At 35.0% G+C, this 19,027-nt stretch overlaps 2 protein-coding genes across 3 annotated transcripts in view; one reads left to right on the forward strand and one right to left on the reverse strand.

Moving 5' to 3' along the window:
* The window catches only part of LOC127878979 (uncharacterized), an 81,178-nt gene that overhangs the window by 48,429 nt on the left and 13,722 nt on the right, over window positions 1-19,027 (forward strand). The window lies entirely within an intron of this gene.
* LOC127879022 (sentrin-specific protease 1-like) lies at window positions 1,528-18,648 on the reverse strand. The gene is made up of 4 exons (XM_052425616.1): window positions 18,533-18,648; window positions 5,130-5,278; window positions 3,801-3,924; window positions 1,528-2,095 (listed from the first exon to the last, which is right to left on the reverse strand). Exons 2-4 carry the CDS (start codon window positions 5,264-5,266, stop codon window positions 2,021-2,023), a joined length of 336 nt encoding a protein of 111 aa, XP_052281576.1. The 5' UTR covers window positions 5,267-5,278; window positions 18,533-18,648; the 3' UTR covers window positions 1,528-2,020.

The following is a 19,027-nucleotide window of genomic DNA, read 5'->3' on the forward strand; positions in this document are numbered from 1 at the left end:
GTGTTGCAGTTTTTTAATACAAAAATATAACATTGATTTAAGAAATTATTTTCAGATTATATATATAATTTTTTTTTTTTTTTTTTTTTGTTCAGCTTAAAAAAGTTAAAAACTGATTATGAACCAAATTCAGTTCCAGAAATGTATAATCCCAATCGGTGTTTTTATCATTATTTTAGCTAATTCACATGTACACTCAATTCAGGAAAATTATTGTATTATATTTCACACAATCATAGTTACCACTATCATCATTTATTTTATATGTCAATAAGCTCGATAATTGTCGGTTCGGCTCGGGTAATGCTTTAAAGTACCCTGTGTACTCTTAAGTATACTTTAATGTACCCCGGGTACGCTTAATATACTTAAACGTACCGTTGGTCTGTCTGTCAGTGCAGTCACTCACAAACTATACAGTGCTTTATCTCAGAAACTCAATATAAGTTTTCAACATGAAACTTTATGGGTGTATAAATATAGCTGAGGAGAGGTGCCATGCACAAGAACCATAACCCGTCGCTTTCTGAAATAAGAGTTATTGCGCTTTGTTGTTTTTGTATGATGTAACAAGGGCTATATCTCAGATACTATACAAGATTTTAACATGAAACTTCATGGGTATATAATTATCAATGCACGAGAACCATAACCATATACTTTCTTACATAACTGTTATTGCCCTGTCTTGTTATTGTTATTTTATGATGTAACTTTTCAGGGCTTTATCTCATTTATAGAACCATGCATAAGAACCACAACCCTTCACTTTCTTAAATAAGAGTTATTGCCCTTTGTTGTTTTTGTATGATGTAACTTTTCAGGGCTTTATCTCAGAAACTATAAATACAAGATTTCAACATGAAATTTCATGGGTGTATAATTGTCAATGAGAATAAGTGCCATGCACAAGAAACATAACCCTAGTACATATGTACATGTCTGATGTTACTTTACAGGACTACATGTATATCACAGATACTATACACGATTTAAAGATGAAATTTAATGGATGTTAAGATATCATTGAGGAGAGGTGTCATGCACAAAATCTATAACCCTACACTTTCTTTAATAAGAGTTATTGCCAATTGTTTTTTTATGTTGTTACTTTTAAATAAGTGAGATAAGGGTACCGCCCTTCAAATAAACTTCTGTTAGTTCTGCACCCATCAATAATCAAAATTTATTTTGCGGGGGATATCAATTTAACGAATTTGCTTATTATTAGTCTAAACGTTGAAATAGACGTAATATTTTAAGTCGCAATGAGAATATAAGACACAACAGACTCATCAGTCATCAGTATTATGTTAGCATATCTTTAGTCGGTTACTGAACTAGGGCAAATGAAGTTGAAGTTTATCACGTGGTCTAAAAGTCCTCACCGCCTAGCAGATAAGTCTACAAAGTATTTTAAAACCGGTTTATGAACATGAAATGATAAGTCATTTACGCCATCGGGATTATTTATATTAAGTCAATATGTTTTTGGAATCTTAAGGCACTCATTGAAAAATACACCACTACATAAATAAATATCTAGGTCAATTGTGATTCTGTCAAGCAATGATTATCATATCAATTATTATCTCTAGAGTTATTCTTTTTTTCTTGCACTTATCATAATCTAACCATCTGCATTATTTTTGCCAAACAGGTGGTTTTGCAATCTGAGCACCACAATCATCAATATTTTTGTGTGGATATAAAGATGTTATAAAAATTTAGGATTATAAAACCTTAAGTTTTATTGTGCTGTACTTGTTTAGGAGATGTGTAATACCAACTGGCTACTTCTGTTTTCAGAACTAAAAGGCACAGAAGGATTTTATTAATATTTTGTTGAGTTCTCAGATTAATCGTGCCCAAAGCACTTCCAGCTACAAAAACATATTTTCGAGCACCAACACATATTGATAATATCCATTTTAATGCCGTGCGGGTCTTTACAGTGGAGTGATCGAGTCGCACAGATATGTTTGCCGCACTCCATGAATCAGAAGTCTGCATCTCACGACTAGTCTCGATAAACTGAACCATGGGCCTGTCGCAACATTGTGGGATGCTTTTTCATGACCAAACATTTGGCAGTCTGGAACTAAAGTAAAAGTCATTCATACTTAACTTAAAAAACAACAACATTTGTTTGCAATAAGAAAAGCATATATTCACTAGATTAAGTGTTCACAAAAAATACTATTTCTGAAAATAAAATTGCAAGAACGATAGTTTGACAGTGAAAAGTATTCATGTTTTATGCATCATAAATATACAATCACATTAAGACACTGAAAAACAACTTTTCATATAAAATAATATAATGGAGCAAAGAGAATGCTTTTTTCATTATATGGCACATTAATAAATTAAAATATGAGTAATCTTCTTGTTTAACCTTTTTTCAGGGTTATTTGACAAAAGTGGGACTCTATAACACAGTTTGATCTTCAGGTTATGATATTACATATGAAATATCATGTCCTTTATAAATTAAAAGAAAATGCAAGGCTCTAAAAACCAATGCACCAACAGAAAGGTACGATGATTATGTTCTACATTCTCCCATTATTTTGTTGAATAAAAGTTAATGCAGATCTTTACTAAGCAAACTAGAGCTTTGTCACAGACGTGACAAATACCCCCACGTGCCACATTGACACAGACTATTTTGCATGCTGTTTTCACAAAACAAGAGAATCAAATTTATGGCGATTTTTAAGAAAGATAATGCCATAATCATTTATGGCCATTTCTACCTTTGAACTCTTGAATTCTTTAGCATGACATGCAGTCCAAATTTATGGCCATTTTTTTTACTTTTGAACTCCAAGTGTGACCTAGACCTTGGAGTTATCGACATAATTCTTTCGCATGACACATCGTCCAATGACTGTGAACAAATATACCATGTATTTTTAAAATCTCACAATAAATGACATAGTTATGGCCCGGACAAGATCATTTATGGCCAATTTTGACCTTTGAACTCACAGTGTGAACTTGACGTTGCAGATATAGATGTAATTCTTTTGCGCGACACACCGTCCAATGATGGTGAACAAATGTGCCAAATGATTTTAAAATCTCACAATGAACAACATAGTTATGGCCTGGACAAGCTCATTTATGGCCTTTTTTTACCTTTGAACTCAAAGTGTGACGTTGAACTTGGAGTTATCAACGTAATTCTTTCGCGCAACACACCGTCCAATGATGGTGAACAAATGTGCCATATGATTTTAAAATCTCACAATGAATGACATAGTTATTGCCCAGACAAGCTCATTTATGGCCATTTTTAATCTTTGAACTCAAAGTGTGAACTTGACCTTCGAGATATTGAAGTAATTCTTTTGCGCGACACACCGTCCCATGATGGTGAACAAATTTGCCAAATGATTTTAAAATCTCACAATAAATGATAAAGTTATGGCCCGGACAAGCATTTGACACTTGAACTCCAAGTATGACCTTGATCTTGGAAATATCGACGAACTTTTTTTCACGCAACACACCGTTCCATGATGGTGAACAAATGTACCAAGTTATTTTAAAATCTAACGATTAATGACATAGTTATGGTCCGGACAAACTTTCGGTTTAAAACACACTAAGTGACCCCGTGACCTAGTTTTTGACCCAGCATGACCTATATTCAAACTTGGCCTAAACATCATCAAGATACAACTTGTGACCAAGTTTGGTGAAGATCGGATGAAATTTCGGGACAGACCGACAGACCGACCGACAGTACAACAAAGTGACTCCTATATAGAAATATAAAGCTAATTTATTACCATCAATGCAAACACTCCACAGCTGTTTCCATGGCGCTGTTTGTTGCAAGGTGGCGCTTTGAACTCTGAACTGAATTTTTCCAAGCCATCTTTCACAATTTGTGCTCGTTGACACATGAACTGGCTGCAACAAATATTTTGTTGGTAAAAATCAACAAAAATCATTTGCCTATATACTTAAGCGGTACTTTATCTATACCAAATTGTTTTGGTAATCCGTTTTCAAACATATATATATATATATGTGAATCTATTAACACATTATTTGAAACACATGAGTGTGAGAGATAGGACACAATAATAAATAAGAATGAACTAAGAAAGCAAGCTTAAATTTATATATAGCCTATCATTTTTAAAGTGTTGGTGGTCATTACAAGTAAATATTTAAGATAAAGATCCAAATATAGAAAACAAATAAGATTTACAAAGTTTTTTGAATATCTTGTTTGGTATATTGCCTTATGAATGATAACTGGAACTGGCCAAAAAAGCTCCCTAAATGTGACCTTTGATCTCTTGTTAACGCATGCGCTGCAGCTTCTCTACATGGAGAACATATGTGGTAAGCTATATTAAAAATGGCATATTCAATTTGGATAAGCTCAGAGACACACATAAAATGCACATACACCAACTGCTACTGTGACTGCTATATCAAGCAAGTAAGACAAACAAGATGCGTTTGTGAAACACAATGTCCCCCTATATGACGTTTGACCTTGAAGGGTGACCTTGACCTTAACCCTTCACCACTCAAAATGTGCAGCTCCATGAGATACACATGCATTTCAAATATAAAATTGCTAGCTTCAATATTGCAGAAGTGACATTACATGAGCAATTTTGACCCATATATTTGACCTTGAAGGATGACCTTGACCTTTCACCACTCAAAATGTGCAGCTCCATGAGATACACATGCATGCCAAATATCAAGTTGCTATCTTCAATATTGCAAAAGTATTCATAAAATAAGGGATTTGGGCCACATATATTTGACCTCTGACCTTGAAGAATGACCTTGACCTTTCACCACTCAAAATGTGCAGCTCCATGAGATACACATGCATGCCAAATATCAAGTTGCTATCTTCAATATTGCAAAAGTACTCATAAAATGAGCGATTTTGGCCACATATATTTGACCTCTGGCCTTGAAGGATGACCTTGACCTTTCACCACTCAAAATGTGCAGCTCAATGTTAAAGTTGGCGCAAACAGACCAACAGACCAACCAACCAACCAACCAACAGACAGGGCAAAAACAATATGTCCCCCACTACTATAGTGGGGGACATAAAAATGAATTACAGCTTTGAACCTTACCAGAACAAATCGAACAAGGCCTTGTTGTTACCACCCAACGAGTTGTAAATGGTTACAGTCCTGGACATAACACTTGCAACCAGCAAAACCCAGTGATTGTTGCCTTTACATTGTGGCAGCATAAGTAGATCATACATATTGAAGTCCACCTACAAAATGTGAAATTATAATGTACCTTAAACAATGTATACATTACTAAACAGTGAGAAATTTGCTCAAATTACTTCAAAGAAGTACTGTGGCATGCTAGAATCAAGTACAGTTTAAGTTAACAATAAAACAATAGATTGTCAGGCAATATGGTACTCCTGGAACAACTCAGTAGAGGTCATCATTTGCAAAGAACATGTAGAATTTATGAAGAACCACCACTTTTACATAAAAATTCATGTCATGTAAAACGAAGACTTTGGCATTCATATCTCACGGACATGTCAAGTCATTACCACTGCCACCTTCATCAACATAATTATTGGACACATAGAGAACTACTATATCTCACTACATACAAAATGTGGTATCCCTAGATCCTAGAGTTAAGGACAAGGACCCACGCAGGCACGGACGCACGCATGACAGACACAGGACCATGACATAAGCCTCGCTGGCCTTTGGCCAGTGAAGCTAAAAATCAATTAAGGAAGGGAGGGAGCACCCCTCCCTAACCCAACCATAAAGGCCCCTGGGCATCTGAAATATGATCACAAGCACTAATAATCATATAATAATGATAAAACCCGGTCACCACTGTCGATAAATTGGAAATTGTTATGATTGTGATGTATTATGTAAACATTCGCATACAGATCAATCTTTTTTCTTCAAGCCCAACACAAAATAACAGTGCAAAATTAAAGTTTTAAAGGTTTTCAATGGGTACAAATAGGGTATTTATCTGGACATTGAAAACGTTGAAATACATGAAAATATCATCAAACAACTTAAATGTATTTCATTGTTAAAATATGTTTTTCTTGATTTTTCTCCAAACTTTACACAAATATGGGTGATTTCAAAAATATAAACTAGAAATGGCGCGGCAGAGGCCGACGTGTATCCCCACGCCGCATGTTTGACCCAGGGGTGCCCCAGGGTTGGTAATGGGGCTATGCATAGTTGAGATTAAACGTATTGTCATAAGAGAAGTTTGGTATCAATTAGATGTGAATCAGTGTAGAAATGAAGAAATTATAGTAAAAGGCAATTTTGGGTGGGCGTGGCCTATGTGGGCGGGTGCCCCAGGGTTGGTAATGGGGCCATGCATAGTTGAGATTAACCATAATGTCATAAGAGAGGTTCAGTATCAATTTGAAGACATTCGGTGTAGTCTCGGGTGCACTCAAAATGTGCAGCTCCATGAGATACACATGCATGCCAAATATCAAGTTGCTATCTTGAATATTGCAAAAGTTATGACCAAGGTTAAAGTTTTGGGGGACACACACACACACACACACACACACACACACACACACACACACACACACACACACACACACACACACACACACACACACACACACACACACACACAAATACAATGACAGACAGGCCAAAAACAATATACCCCGATCTTACAATCCGGGGGCATAGAAATGAGTAAAAATCTCTGACCTGGCCCCACCTCAACCCACATAACTTTTGACCCAGGGGTCAGATCAAAATTCCAAATAGTGCAGGGTCGCACATATGCTCATAGCTTCCATGTGTGTAAGTTTCAAGGTACTAGTGCTTATAGTGTAGGAGGAGAAAGTGGCCAGGACGGACAGACGGACGGACGGAAGACGGAGATAACCACAATATCCCCACTTTTTCTCCGAAAAGCGTGGGGATAATGAAGCCTAAATGAAAATTTTTCTCAAATTTTAGATGTTAAGTTATGGCAACAGTTTTGTTTGTATTGCATAGGGAAAGGGTTCAAGTTTTATAAATGAGTAGGGCCGTTCTGTCAGATGTAGTCACTTTTTCACAACAAAAGATGTTAACCAAATGTTTTGATTTTTTTTTTATAAATGTACATGTCTTTTGCACCTTATAAAATCCCATTAAAACATGTTATCAATATTTTGTGTGTTTTGTCAACATGCAGTATGTTCTTAAGCAAAATTTAAATACAAAATCAGAAGTGTTCTAAAAAAAAAATATGGAAAAAATTGAAATTTTCATGTTTTTTAACACATATTTTTCAAAACTATACTCCTAAAAGTTTTTGTCCTGGCCTCAAAGCAGTGTATCTTAAAGTTAAAACTCAGATTTATCAAAATATAGGATGGCCTTCAAATATATGTGATTTTTTTTATTATTATATAAGAAAATCTGCAAAAACTAGCTTTTGCCAAAACTGTATACAATTTTCAAACATTTGTACACTTGGGACACTTACATGACTTTTGTATACAAGTTAAATAAGCAAACCATTCAACATATATAAATACTTTTTAAATTTTTATTACATTTGACTATACAAATTAATGTTTCCCCAAATAATGTTCTGTGCTAGATGGTCCGTTTGATGATTTAAGGTTGATGTTTAGAGATTTAAGGTTATTTGTACTTGACAACTTTAGTTTTCATTTATTCTAAGAAATACCCAAACAGTCAGTAATATAGAATACAAATTAAATTGGCATAAAATATTCTTATAAAATATAAGATAAGTTACAGGGAACTTGAATTGTTTGCTGAAACGGTCTAGCATGATTTTAGGCCAAATCTGTACACTTGGGACATTTTCAAAATGGATGAAAATCTGAAGAAAAATAGAATAACTTTTATATGTATTTCATTTGAGGTATTTTTGTGGCCCTTAGTATGTTTATAACCGATGGGATATCAGAGGCATAAGGAATCTCCATAATTATGCAGTGTGTCATAGATCTGTATTTCCCATAAAAAAACACATATATTTCACAAATTGTAGATACATTTGACCTGGTTTTCAATATATTTCACATAGTAGTATATATTTGACTTTGGTTTCATAATTTATTTTGTTCTATATAATAAAGATCTATTTGACATTGCTCTCTATATGCTGGAGATCTATATGCTGGGCATTGTTCTCTATACAAATGGATAGCATACCTTGTTCTCTAAATATCAAATGATGTTCTCTACATATTAAACATTGTTCTCTATGGCATTGACCTTGATCTTTAAATATAAGACATTATGCCTCTTCTATATGTTGGAATTTGATTTCTATATATAAGACATTGCTCTCTATACTTGTAGTTGATCTAATATTGTGTTTTCTATATATCGGACGCTTTTCTATAAATATTGAACATGGTTCTGTATACAAAATACATGTTTATATTTTTTTATAATATTTGACCTCGTTTTCTATAATAAGTGTCTTGTTCTGATAAAACTGGGCTAAATTCATGTGCGTAAAGTGTCGTCCCAGATTAGCCTGTGCAGTCCGCACAGGCTTATCAGGGACGACACTTTCCGCTTAAACTTGATTTTCGGTAAGAAGGGACTTCCTTCAAACTAAAAATACCATAAAAACGGAATGTCTCGGCTCTGATAAGCCTGTGCAGTCTGCACAGGCTAATCAGTGACGAGACTTTCCGCACAGGAATTAAGCCCAGTTTTCTCAGAACAAGACACATATAATTCACTGTTCTATATTTAGACCTTGCTCTCTATATATTAAACATTATATTCTCTATATATTGGACCTTGTTCTTTATAAATTAGACCTTGTTCTTTTTATACTTTATACATTAAACACGATGTCCTCTTACTTGACCTTCCTCTGTAATACAATATATCCTCTATATATTTTGGTTATGTGTCATTAAAAATGAATGAAATAATAATAAGTGCTGTACCGTTGTTTATCGAAGGTTTTAACATGGTTTTTAGTTTAGATGTGTAGGAATTGTACCACAAGGGTGACAGTCTGCGTGGTTTAATTATAAGTGTCTGAAAAACTTTTTCATCCATCATATTTAACATTTGACCATGTTCAACTTTTATTTTGGCTTTTTTTCAGTTGCTTTTGAATGCTTTATTAAATCGAAATTTAATCATGAATTCTGCTATAATTTAAGGTTGTTTTCACTTTCTGGAGGTTTATAAGAAAAACATTCATTTTGTATCCCAAGTGTACATGTACAACATTTAATAACCAACTTCAGGCTAACATTGAAGATAATTGGAGAAACATTTTGATTAAAATTGACATTTATTTGAGAAGAGGAAATGTATTTTTGTAATAATGTTATGGTAAAGTCAAATATACTTCCCACACATTATCATTTATATGCTTATATTTTACTTCTGAAGACAAAATATGGAGACATACCCATATAATAAGAGTAGTTCACACCCAGAGTGAAGAAACCACCTTTTTCTCTTGGAGATTACACCCTTCTGTGTACTTCTTTCCAGAAAATTAGTGTCTTTGTTTATTTTTTAAAAGCTATCACCTATCCATCAAACATGATAAAAATTTAGTACACTTGGGACAATGCAATATTTGTCTTGCAAAAAAAGTTCACAAGGTTTTGGCATCAAATTTTCAGTACATCTAGTGATAAGCATTAATGGTTTGAAGAAAATGGTGTAAAACCTTGAAAATTCTATCTTATGAAAAATTTAAAATAACTTTCTTGCAAAATGTACACTTGGGACAGGGACAAATTCTGACCACATTTAGTATTCAGCTGTTCAAAATTTACATGAACAAATAATTGTATAAATACCTGTACAAATGTGTAGAAAAAACATGTGACATGTTAAAAGGACACTTTTTGCCTATAAATATTGAAGCACTTTATGATGCCACCTCTTAATATAAGTGAAGAGAGTTTAAAATTGTGGCACAAAATTCAACCTAAGTAAGAAGCATTGTTTTATTTTTCTTAAAGCATATGCATTTTTATATTCATTAAATGATGGCAATACCAAATATTTCTGAACGTTTTATTGAAGTATAGAATTGAAAATTGCCTTTTACATAAAATGTCACACAAAACCAGTACACTTGGGGCAATTTTAAGGATATTTTTCAATATATTTTGTTAATGAAGCAAGTTATTGAGAAGAATTTTCACATTTAAGTTAATCACATTGAAACACTTCTGTGAGATAGAAAAAGAACTCAAACATGCTTAAAAGTAAGAAAAAAATGCATGTTTTATTTAGGCTTCATTATTTTTTAAATCACCCAATGGATATGATGCGGCATTTGTCTTTACGGAATATAAAAAAAATCAATCATTTTTACCCGGAAGTTGGCGCTGTAATATATTTGCTATTCTGTGTGTTCTTTTACCAAGCTTGATTAGGAATTTTTGAAAACGCGCCATGGAGATTTTCTTTCACCATTAAAAATAATAGTTCACGGATTCAAACCATAATTCCTGATTAATATGTTGCTACAGTGGATTCCTGTTCTTAGCATACCATGTCAGCAAAATTTTATGCTAATAACAGGAATATGCTATTAACAGGAACACACATTTTAGCATAAATATAGCAACTGGGGGCATACAATAAGTCAAATCTGTTAATAATTAATCGTCAAAGTGAAATTTAAATTCAACATTGTATATGATTGATGTTTAAGATAACTATTTATCAAATGGAATTGTATTCTAAGGTATTTGCATTTCGCGGGCTTAGCGCAAAACGGTCGTAACTGACTTTTTGTAAACTTTTCAGTACGATAAAAAATAATAATATTTTATTCATTTTTATCAGTTATACAAAATTATTTTGCATAAATGTAGGTATTGTACATTCATTTAAAGTTTACACAATATACCTCTATTGGCATTATTGTAGTCAGAGATATTTGTTAAATATCAAGATACGACTGTTTTGCGCTTAAAATCTTGTAATGTTTGATTATATTTTTTATGCAAAAAGGTGGTATCTGAAAATCAGATCAATTTTTTTCTGTTCATATGTCTAAATATGAAGACTTTTATTCGGAATACTTGAAATATGTGTTTATTGAAATATTTTTTTTTAATGATGGAAGAAAATACAAAAATTTACATTTATTTAAATTCAAGTTGGATAACCTGGATTACATGAAATGCATTGCATTGTGCTTGTTTTTAACCAATAACTATAACTATATAGTATTATCACTTTATTTTATTTTTAATTATTCAAATGTATGTAGACATGCTAGTAACAGAAAAATGATCATTACACAGTGACTGGGGGCCTGTACAGAATTATTAAGTAGAAGACCAATACATAAGAAGAAACAAGTTATTGTCATATCTTTAAATCTTTCATAAAGCATTTAATACTTGTATTGTAATTATTATAATTCAATAGAGTTCAAGTCAAAACAAGTCTTATCAGCTTATTTTAATAAAAAAAAAGAACTTTGTTATTAAAAGCAGGCCTATAACCCTCTTTCTGAATTCAAATACAAACTACAATGTTTTCATATATATTTATTGTGATATACGAAAAATGTTAAGACAAAAACTAGTACGAAATCCTATTGATCTTTTTCCTACCTTTTTGCATCATTATTATAATTGTCTCAGTCTGACATGTTACACATTGGTACCATTGTCTCAGTCTTACATGCTATGTACTGGTATCATTGTCACAGTTTGGCATGATACATGCCGGTACCATTGTCTCAGTCTGACATGCTAGTACCATTGCCACAGTCTCACATGCTACTTACTGGTATAATTGTAACAGTCTGACATGCCACGCACTGGTACCATGTCACAGTCTCAGATGCTTTGCATTGGTACCATTGTCCCCATCGGACATGCTACGCACTGGTATAATTGTCACAGTTTAACATGCTATATACTGGTATAATTGTCACAGTCTCAGAGACTACGTACTGGTATAATTGTAACAGTCTGACATGACATGTACTGGAACAATTGTCATAGTCTGACATGCAACGTACTTGTACCATGTCACAGTCCCAGATGCTACCTACTTGTATCATTGTCACAATCTGACATACCACGTACTGGAATAATTGTCACAGTCTGACATGCTATGTACTGATACAATAGTCACAGTCTCACATGCTACGTACTGGTACCATTGTCACAATCTGACATGCTACGTACTGGTATAATTGTCACAGTCTTACATGCTCTGTGCAGGTAAAATTGTCACAGTCTGACATGCTAAGTACTGGTATAATTATCACAGTCTACCATGCTATGTACTGGTACCATTGTACAGTCTAACATGCTATGTACTGGTACCCATGTAACAGTGTGACATGCTAGGTACTGGTACCATTGTCACTGTCTGACATGCTATGTACTGGTACCATTGTCTCAGTGTAACATGCTACATACTGGTACCATTGTCACAGTCTCACATGCTACTTACTGGTATAATTGTCTCAATATATCATGCTACATACTGGTATAATTGTCACAGTCTCACATGCTACGAACTGGTACCATTTTAACAGACTTAAATGCTATGTACTGGTACCATTGTAACAGTCTGACATGCTACATACTGCTATAATTGTCACAGTTTGACCAGCTATGTACTGGTTCAATTGTCACAGTCTGACATGCTACATACTGGTATAATTGTCACAGTCTGACAGGCTAAGTACTGGTAAAATTGTCACAGTCTCACATGCTACATTCTGGTACCATTGAATAAGTTTGAAATGCCATGTACTGGTACCATTGTCACAGTCTCATAAGCTGCGTACTGGTATAATTGTCTCAATCTCACATGCTACATGCAGGTATACTTGGTCACAGTCTTACATGCTACGTACTGGAACCATTGAAACAGTCTGATGTGACACATACTGGTACCATTGTAACAGTCTGACATGCTACATACTGGTATCATTGTCACACTTTGACCAGCTATGTACTGGTTCAATTGTCACAGTCTGACATGCCTTATACTGGTATAATCGTCACAGTCTGACAGGCTACGTACTGGTAAAATTGTCACAGGCTCACAAGCTACGTACTGGTACCATTGAAATAGTTTGACATGCCATGTACTGGTACCATTGTCACAGTCTCATAAGCTGCATACTGGTATAATTGCCTCAATCTCACAGGCTACATGCAGGTATACTTTGTCACAGTCTTACATGCTACGTACTGGAACCATCGAAACAGTCTGATGTGACACATACTGGTACCATTGTAACAGTCTGACATGCTACATACTGGTATCATTGTCACACTTTGACCAGCTATGTACTGGTTCAATTGTCACAGTCTGACATGCTACATACTGGTATAATTGTCACAGTCTGACAGGCTACCTACTGGTAAAATTGTCACAGGCTCACATGCTACATTCTGGTACCATTGAAATAGTTTGACATGCCATGTACTGGAACCATTGTCACAGTCTCATAAGCTGCGTACTGGTATAATTGTCTCAATCTCACATGCTACATGCAGGTATACTTTGTCACAGTCTTACATGCTACGTACTGGAACCATTGTAACAGTCTGATGTGACATGTACTGATACCCTTGTAACAGTCTGACATGCTAGGTACTGGTACCATTGTAACAGTCTTACTTGCTACGTACTGGTATAATTAAAACAGTCAGATATGCTAGGTACTGGTACCATTGTCACAGTCTTACTTGCTACGTACTGGTATCATTGAAACAGTCTGACATGCTAGGTACTGGTACCATTGTCACTGTCTGACATGCCACGTACTGGTATCATTGAAACAGTCTGAAATGCTAGGTACTGGTACTATTGTCACAGTCTTACATGCTAAGTACTGGTATAATTGGCACAGTTTAACATGCTATGTACTGGTACCATTGTCACAGTCTAACATGCTATGTACTGGTACAATTGTAACAGTCTGACATGCTACCTACTGGTACCATTTTCACTGTCTGACATGCCACGTACTGGTATCATTGAAACAGTCTGACATGCTAAGCACTGGTACTATTATCACAGTATCACATGCTAGGTGCTGGAACAATTGTAACAGTCTGACATGCTACGTACTGGTACCATTGTCACAGTCTGAACTGCTACTTACTGGTATAATTGTCACAGTCGGAACTGCTAGGTACTGGAACCATTGTCACAGTCTGAAATGCTACGTACTTGTACCATTGTAACAGTCTGAAATGCTAAGTACTGGTATCGTTGTAACAGTCTGACTGGTTAATTGTGCTGGGACAATTGTCACAGTCTGACATGCTACTTACTGGTACCATTGTCACAGTCTATCATGCTACATACTGGTATTATTGTCACAGTCTAACATGATACATACCGGTACCATTTTTACAGTCTGACATACTAGTACTGGTACGATTGTAGCGTTTTTATTTATTTTTTATAAAGTACCAGAAAATGGCATTTTCCAATTAGGAAAAAAACGACAAATTTCCCAATTGATGTAAAATAACAATTGAAAAAAAAAAAAATTAGTTTTCCTATGTAGCTCTATGGTATGACAACTTGACAACATTTAGTTATTAATTTTTAAGTATTTTGGAGCCAAATATAAAATATACCAATTTCCCAATATGAAGACTTCACAACGTGAATTTTCCCAATTTCTGGGGTATTCTCACACAATTTGGCTGGTATCAATACTTTTCCCAATAGGTAACACAAATCACGGTATTGTCTCAGTCTGTATGTATTGCTACCATGGTCTCAGTCTCACATTCTAGGTACTGGTACCATTACACTATCATGTTTTTATTCTTTTTCAGTGCAAAACGGTTGCAACTGCAGATACGACTGTTTTGCAATGAAAATAAATTCATTTTCAGATACGACCTTTTGCCAAATGACGGTTTTAGGGGTTTTTAAGCAGAATTTAGCTTATTATGCCCCCTACGAAGAAGAGGGGGTATATTGCTTTGCTCAGGTCGGTCGGTCGGTCGGTCAGTAGGTTGGTCGGTCGGTCGGTCCGTCCACCAGGTGGTTGTCAGACGATAACTCAAGAATGCTTGGGCCTAGGATCATGAAACTTCATAGGTACATTGATCATGACTTGCAGATGACCCCTATTGATTTTGAGGTCACTAGGTCAAAGGTCAAGGTCACAGTGACCCGAAATAGTAAAATGGTTACCGGATGATAACTCAAGAACGCATTCGCCTAGGATCATGAAACTTCATGGGTAGATTGATCATGACTCGCAGATGACCCCTATTGATTTTGAGGTCACTAGGTCAAAGGTCAAGGTCACGGTGACCTGAAATAGTAAAATGGTTTCCGGATGATAACTCAAGAACGCATACGCCTAGGATCATGAAACTTCATGGGTAGATTGATCATGACTCGCAGATGACCCTTATTGATTTTGAGATCACTAGGTCAAAGGTCAAGGTCACGGTGACCCGAAATAGTAAAATGATTTTTGGATGATAATTCAAGAACGCATATGCCTAGGATAATGAAACTTTATGGGTAGATTTATCATGACTCGCAGATGACCCCTATTGATTTTCAGGTCACTCGGTCAAAGGTCAAGGTCACAGTGACCCGAAATAGTAAAATGATTTTCGGATGATAACTCAAGAACGCATATGCCTAGGATCATGAAACTTCATAGGTAGATTGATCATGACTCGCAGATGACCCCTATTGATTTTGAGGTCACAAGGTCAAAGGTCAAGGTCACGGTGACCCGAAATAGTAAAATGATTTTCGGATGATAACTCAAGAACGCTTCTGCCTAGGATCATGACACTTCATAGGTACATTGATCGTGACTTGCAGATGACCCCTATTGATTTTGAGGTCACTAAGTCAAAGGTCAAGGTCACAGTGACAAAAGTCGTATTCACACAATGGCTGCCAGTAACACCCATATGGGGGGCATGCATGTTTTACAAACAGCCCTTGTTTATTTTTTCATATTATAAATATTGACATTATAGTACAAAATATGCAATGAAGTCATTTTTGTAAAAAATGTCAGTTACGACCGTTTTGCACTAAGCCCACAATTTGCATTTGAGCATATTTTTGCAGATTTAAAGCATATTTTCTTGGCATTCTGAGAATGTTCTATGCTATAAAGACTTTAAGTGAATTCTGAATATTGGGGTTAAAAATTATGCTATTAATAGAAGAAAAATACATAAAAATTTAAGAATTAATCTGTGCTTTGACATTCTATATGCTAATAACAGAAATATGCTATTATCAGGTTTGCTAATAAGTGGAATCCAGAAATTATCCTTCAGTCAGACAGAATTTCGTAGCCTGTCAGACCAAACATCTGACAGATTATTTTACATTTTGCGGTGTCTGACTTGGCTTCTCACTTTTGAGTCCATGATGCTAAATGTTTTAGATTCAACACTAGTTTCCTCAACCTCACGACACCAGAGCTCCTGTGATGCAAATATACTTAAGTGGTATAAAGAGATATTTTTTTTCCCTGCAAATTAGTTCCTCACTTCTGGTTAAAAACAAACCTGTTACCCTCTGATTGACTGTCAATTTAAACAGCAAACTCCATTACATATTCCTGTTTGTATTCTTGTATGAAAATGTCCACAACATATGGGCGTAGTTATATGGGGACTGAATATTCAAATACTGGTTCTAGGCCCAGGAAACGGACACGAGAGCATTTCAAATAAGTAGGAATTACTTTCTATGCAATAGAGCTAAAATAAATAGGTTTAAACTAATATTCAAATACATGTAGGTTAAGAAGTACAGTAAATGACATGACAAAATGCTGTTAGGACATATCATCATCCTTAATTCTAAACCAGCTATACATGACATTATTCTTAAGAGGGGCATTTCAGAATAAAGATAAAAAGATACAAACGATTCGCAATGGAAAAATTATTTCCTGCAAATATTTTTTATCAAAATTATTTCCGTCAAGACATGTTGTACAATAGCATGCCATGGTTAAAATGAGTGTGTAATAAACTCTTTCTGCAAAGTTTTGGAAGTCTGCTTTATGGACATTTAAATGGAAAGACAGATGAAAGGTAACTCATTATAGTGCCACCTATGTAATTATTATGCAATTTTTTCGCAGTTCAGAGCTGAAAATAACATCCCAGAACTTAATTATGCACTGCCAAGTTATTCAATAAATAGTAAATTGTAAACATTTCAATTATGAATTAAACAACTTGTAATTCAGACACAACTCACATTTTACCTGTTGTTAGCTTTGAACAAGCTAATTGGCCTCGGTGAAAAATAATTTACATTGAAATTGAGAAAAGTCCTCAGAACTCAGTGCCCCAGATAATTATTTGGGAAATAGGGTTTTCAACCATTGATTTTGAATAATGTGGGTGATTCCATTCTTCATATAGAGTGAAATGAGTAATAAAAATGCATACCTTAAAATAATTGCTGATTTACTTCTGTTGACGCTGCACACTTGTATTGATTCAATAGAACTGTAAACTATCATCATAAATTTTAATAAACTGATGTTTCGTAATATCTTTAATCCTTGAAACTGTCGATGATATCAACTTTAAAAAATGTCGACAATTTCTAACTAATGACATGCCTTTTTATACTTTTGACAGGTTTGTTAAGTCACAGACTTTCCATCATGTTTTTATGATGTCAACTCAACTGCTGTATACACAGTTTCTAACAAAATCAATAACACGAATGATTCGGCACTTATTGGCTCTTGCTTTCTTGATTCGAAAAAGTTTGCGATCGGCTGATATTTTGGCGCAACAATCTCGGACATCTTTCGACCTCTCTTAGCTATTTTTATTTCGCATTGTAATAGAAACTGAAAGTACAGACGCTTTACATATACATGCACAATGAGCGACGAATTAGGTAAGATTGAAAACGCATAGCGTTTGAGTAACTATGACCGTTTGCTGAGCTTGCTGAATGTAAGCGTCACCGTGTTACGATAATAATTCCAAAGAGAAAATACCTAAAATGAGCAAAGCATTTTTAATCGAAGTTTTGTATCGTTAATTTGGCGAATTTGCGTAAAAGTCAAATTGGTTGCGTTTTCGATACTCATGTATTTTGTATTTCTTTGCATTTTTAAACATTTAATAGGGTGAAAGACGCAGATATGCAGCTTATCTGGGGCACTGAGAACTGGTTAACAGACATTTTGGATAATTGTAAAAGTTAGGACAGCAGATATACATGTATGGGGAGAACGAGAAACGTAAACAATGTTAACCAGACAGGCACAATCACAGGCAATCGGCACCTGTGTCGGAAGCAATTATTAAGAATCATTAAGAACATTAAGAAAGTAAATAGATAGAAACAGAGAACCTACACTTGCGCACCCATTGAGCAATTCTTATCAGTCATCGTCGTGATTTTCGCAAAAGTTTTAACAGCCGTTAGACATTTATGATCGATTTTCTTATTAAGCAAATGGCAACAATTTTTTGATGGACTAGTTTGCAGCCAAAATATAAAGCACTTACCGCGTGTCACTGTTAAACTTTAAACAGGTCGTCACATAAACTTGCAGAAGATGTGAAAGAGGCACCATCATGGCGGCAGCCATTTTTTCCAAACAAACCAGTTTCGCACCAAATGGCAAATATAACAAGAGTTCTGATTGGCTAATGCCATAATCTAAAAATAAATGCTGGTCGAGCAGGATTTTTCTGCTCGAGCAGAAAAAATGCTAGTCGAGCAGTAAATTTGCTGCTCAAGCAGCATTTTGCTGGTCAAGCAGCATTTAAATGCTGCTCGAGCAGCATTTAAATGCTGCTCGAGCAGCATTTTTTTCTGCTCGAGCAGAAGTTAAAGTTTCGACCCCTTTGGTATCCCATAGCAGACTGTATGCTTATCAGCTCTAGGTAAAAATAAGGACTGTGACTAAAGATCTAAAGATTCTTAGACTATGTGCTAATGTGTGTGTGTATCAGAGTTTATTTACAGGTCCTACAGGCCTCTTCATGAGGTCTTTGAGG

Source organism: Dreissena polymorpha, chromosome 1, assembly GCF_020536995.1.
Source record: "Dreissena polymorpha isolate Duluth1 chromosome 1, UMN_Dpol_1.0, whole genome shotgun sequence".
Lineage (NCBI taxonomy): Eukaryota > Metazoa > Mollusca > Bivalvia > Myida > Dreissenidae > Dreissena > Dreissena polymorpha.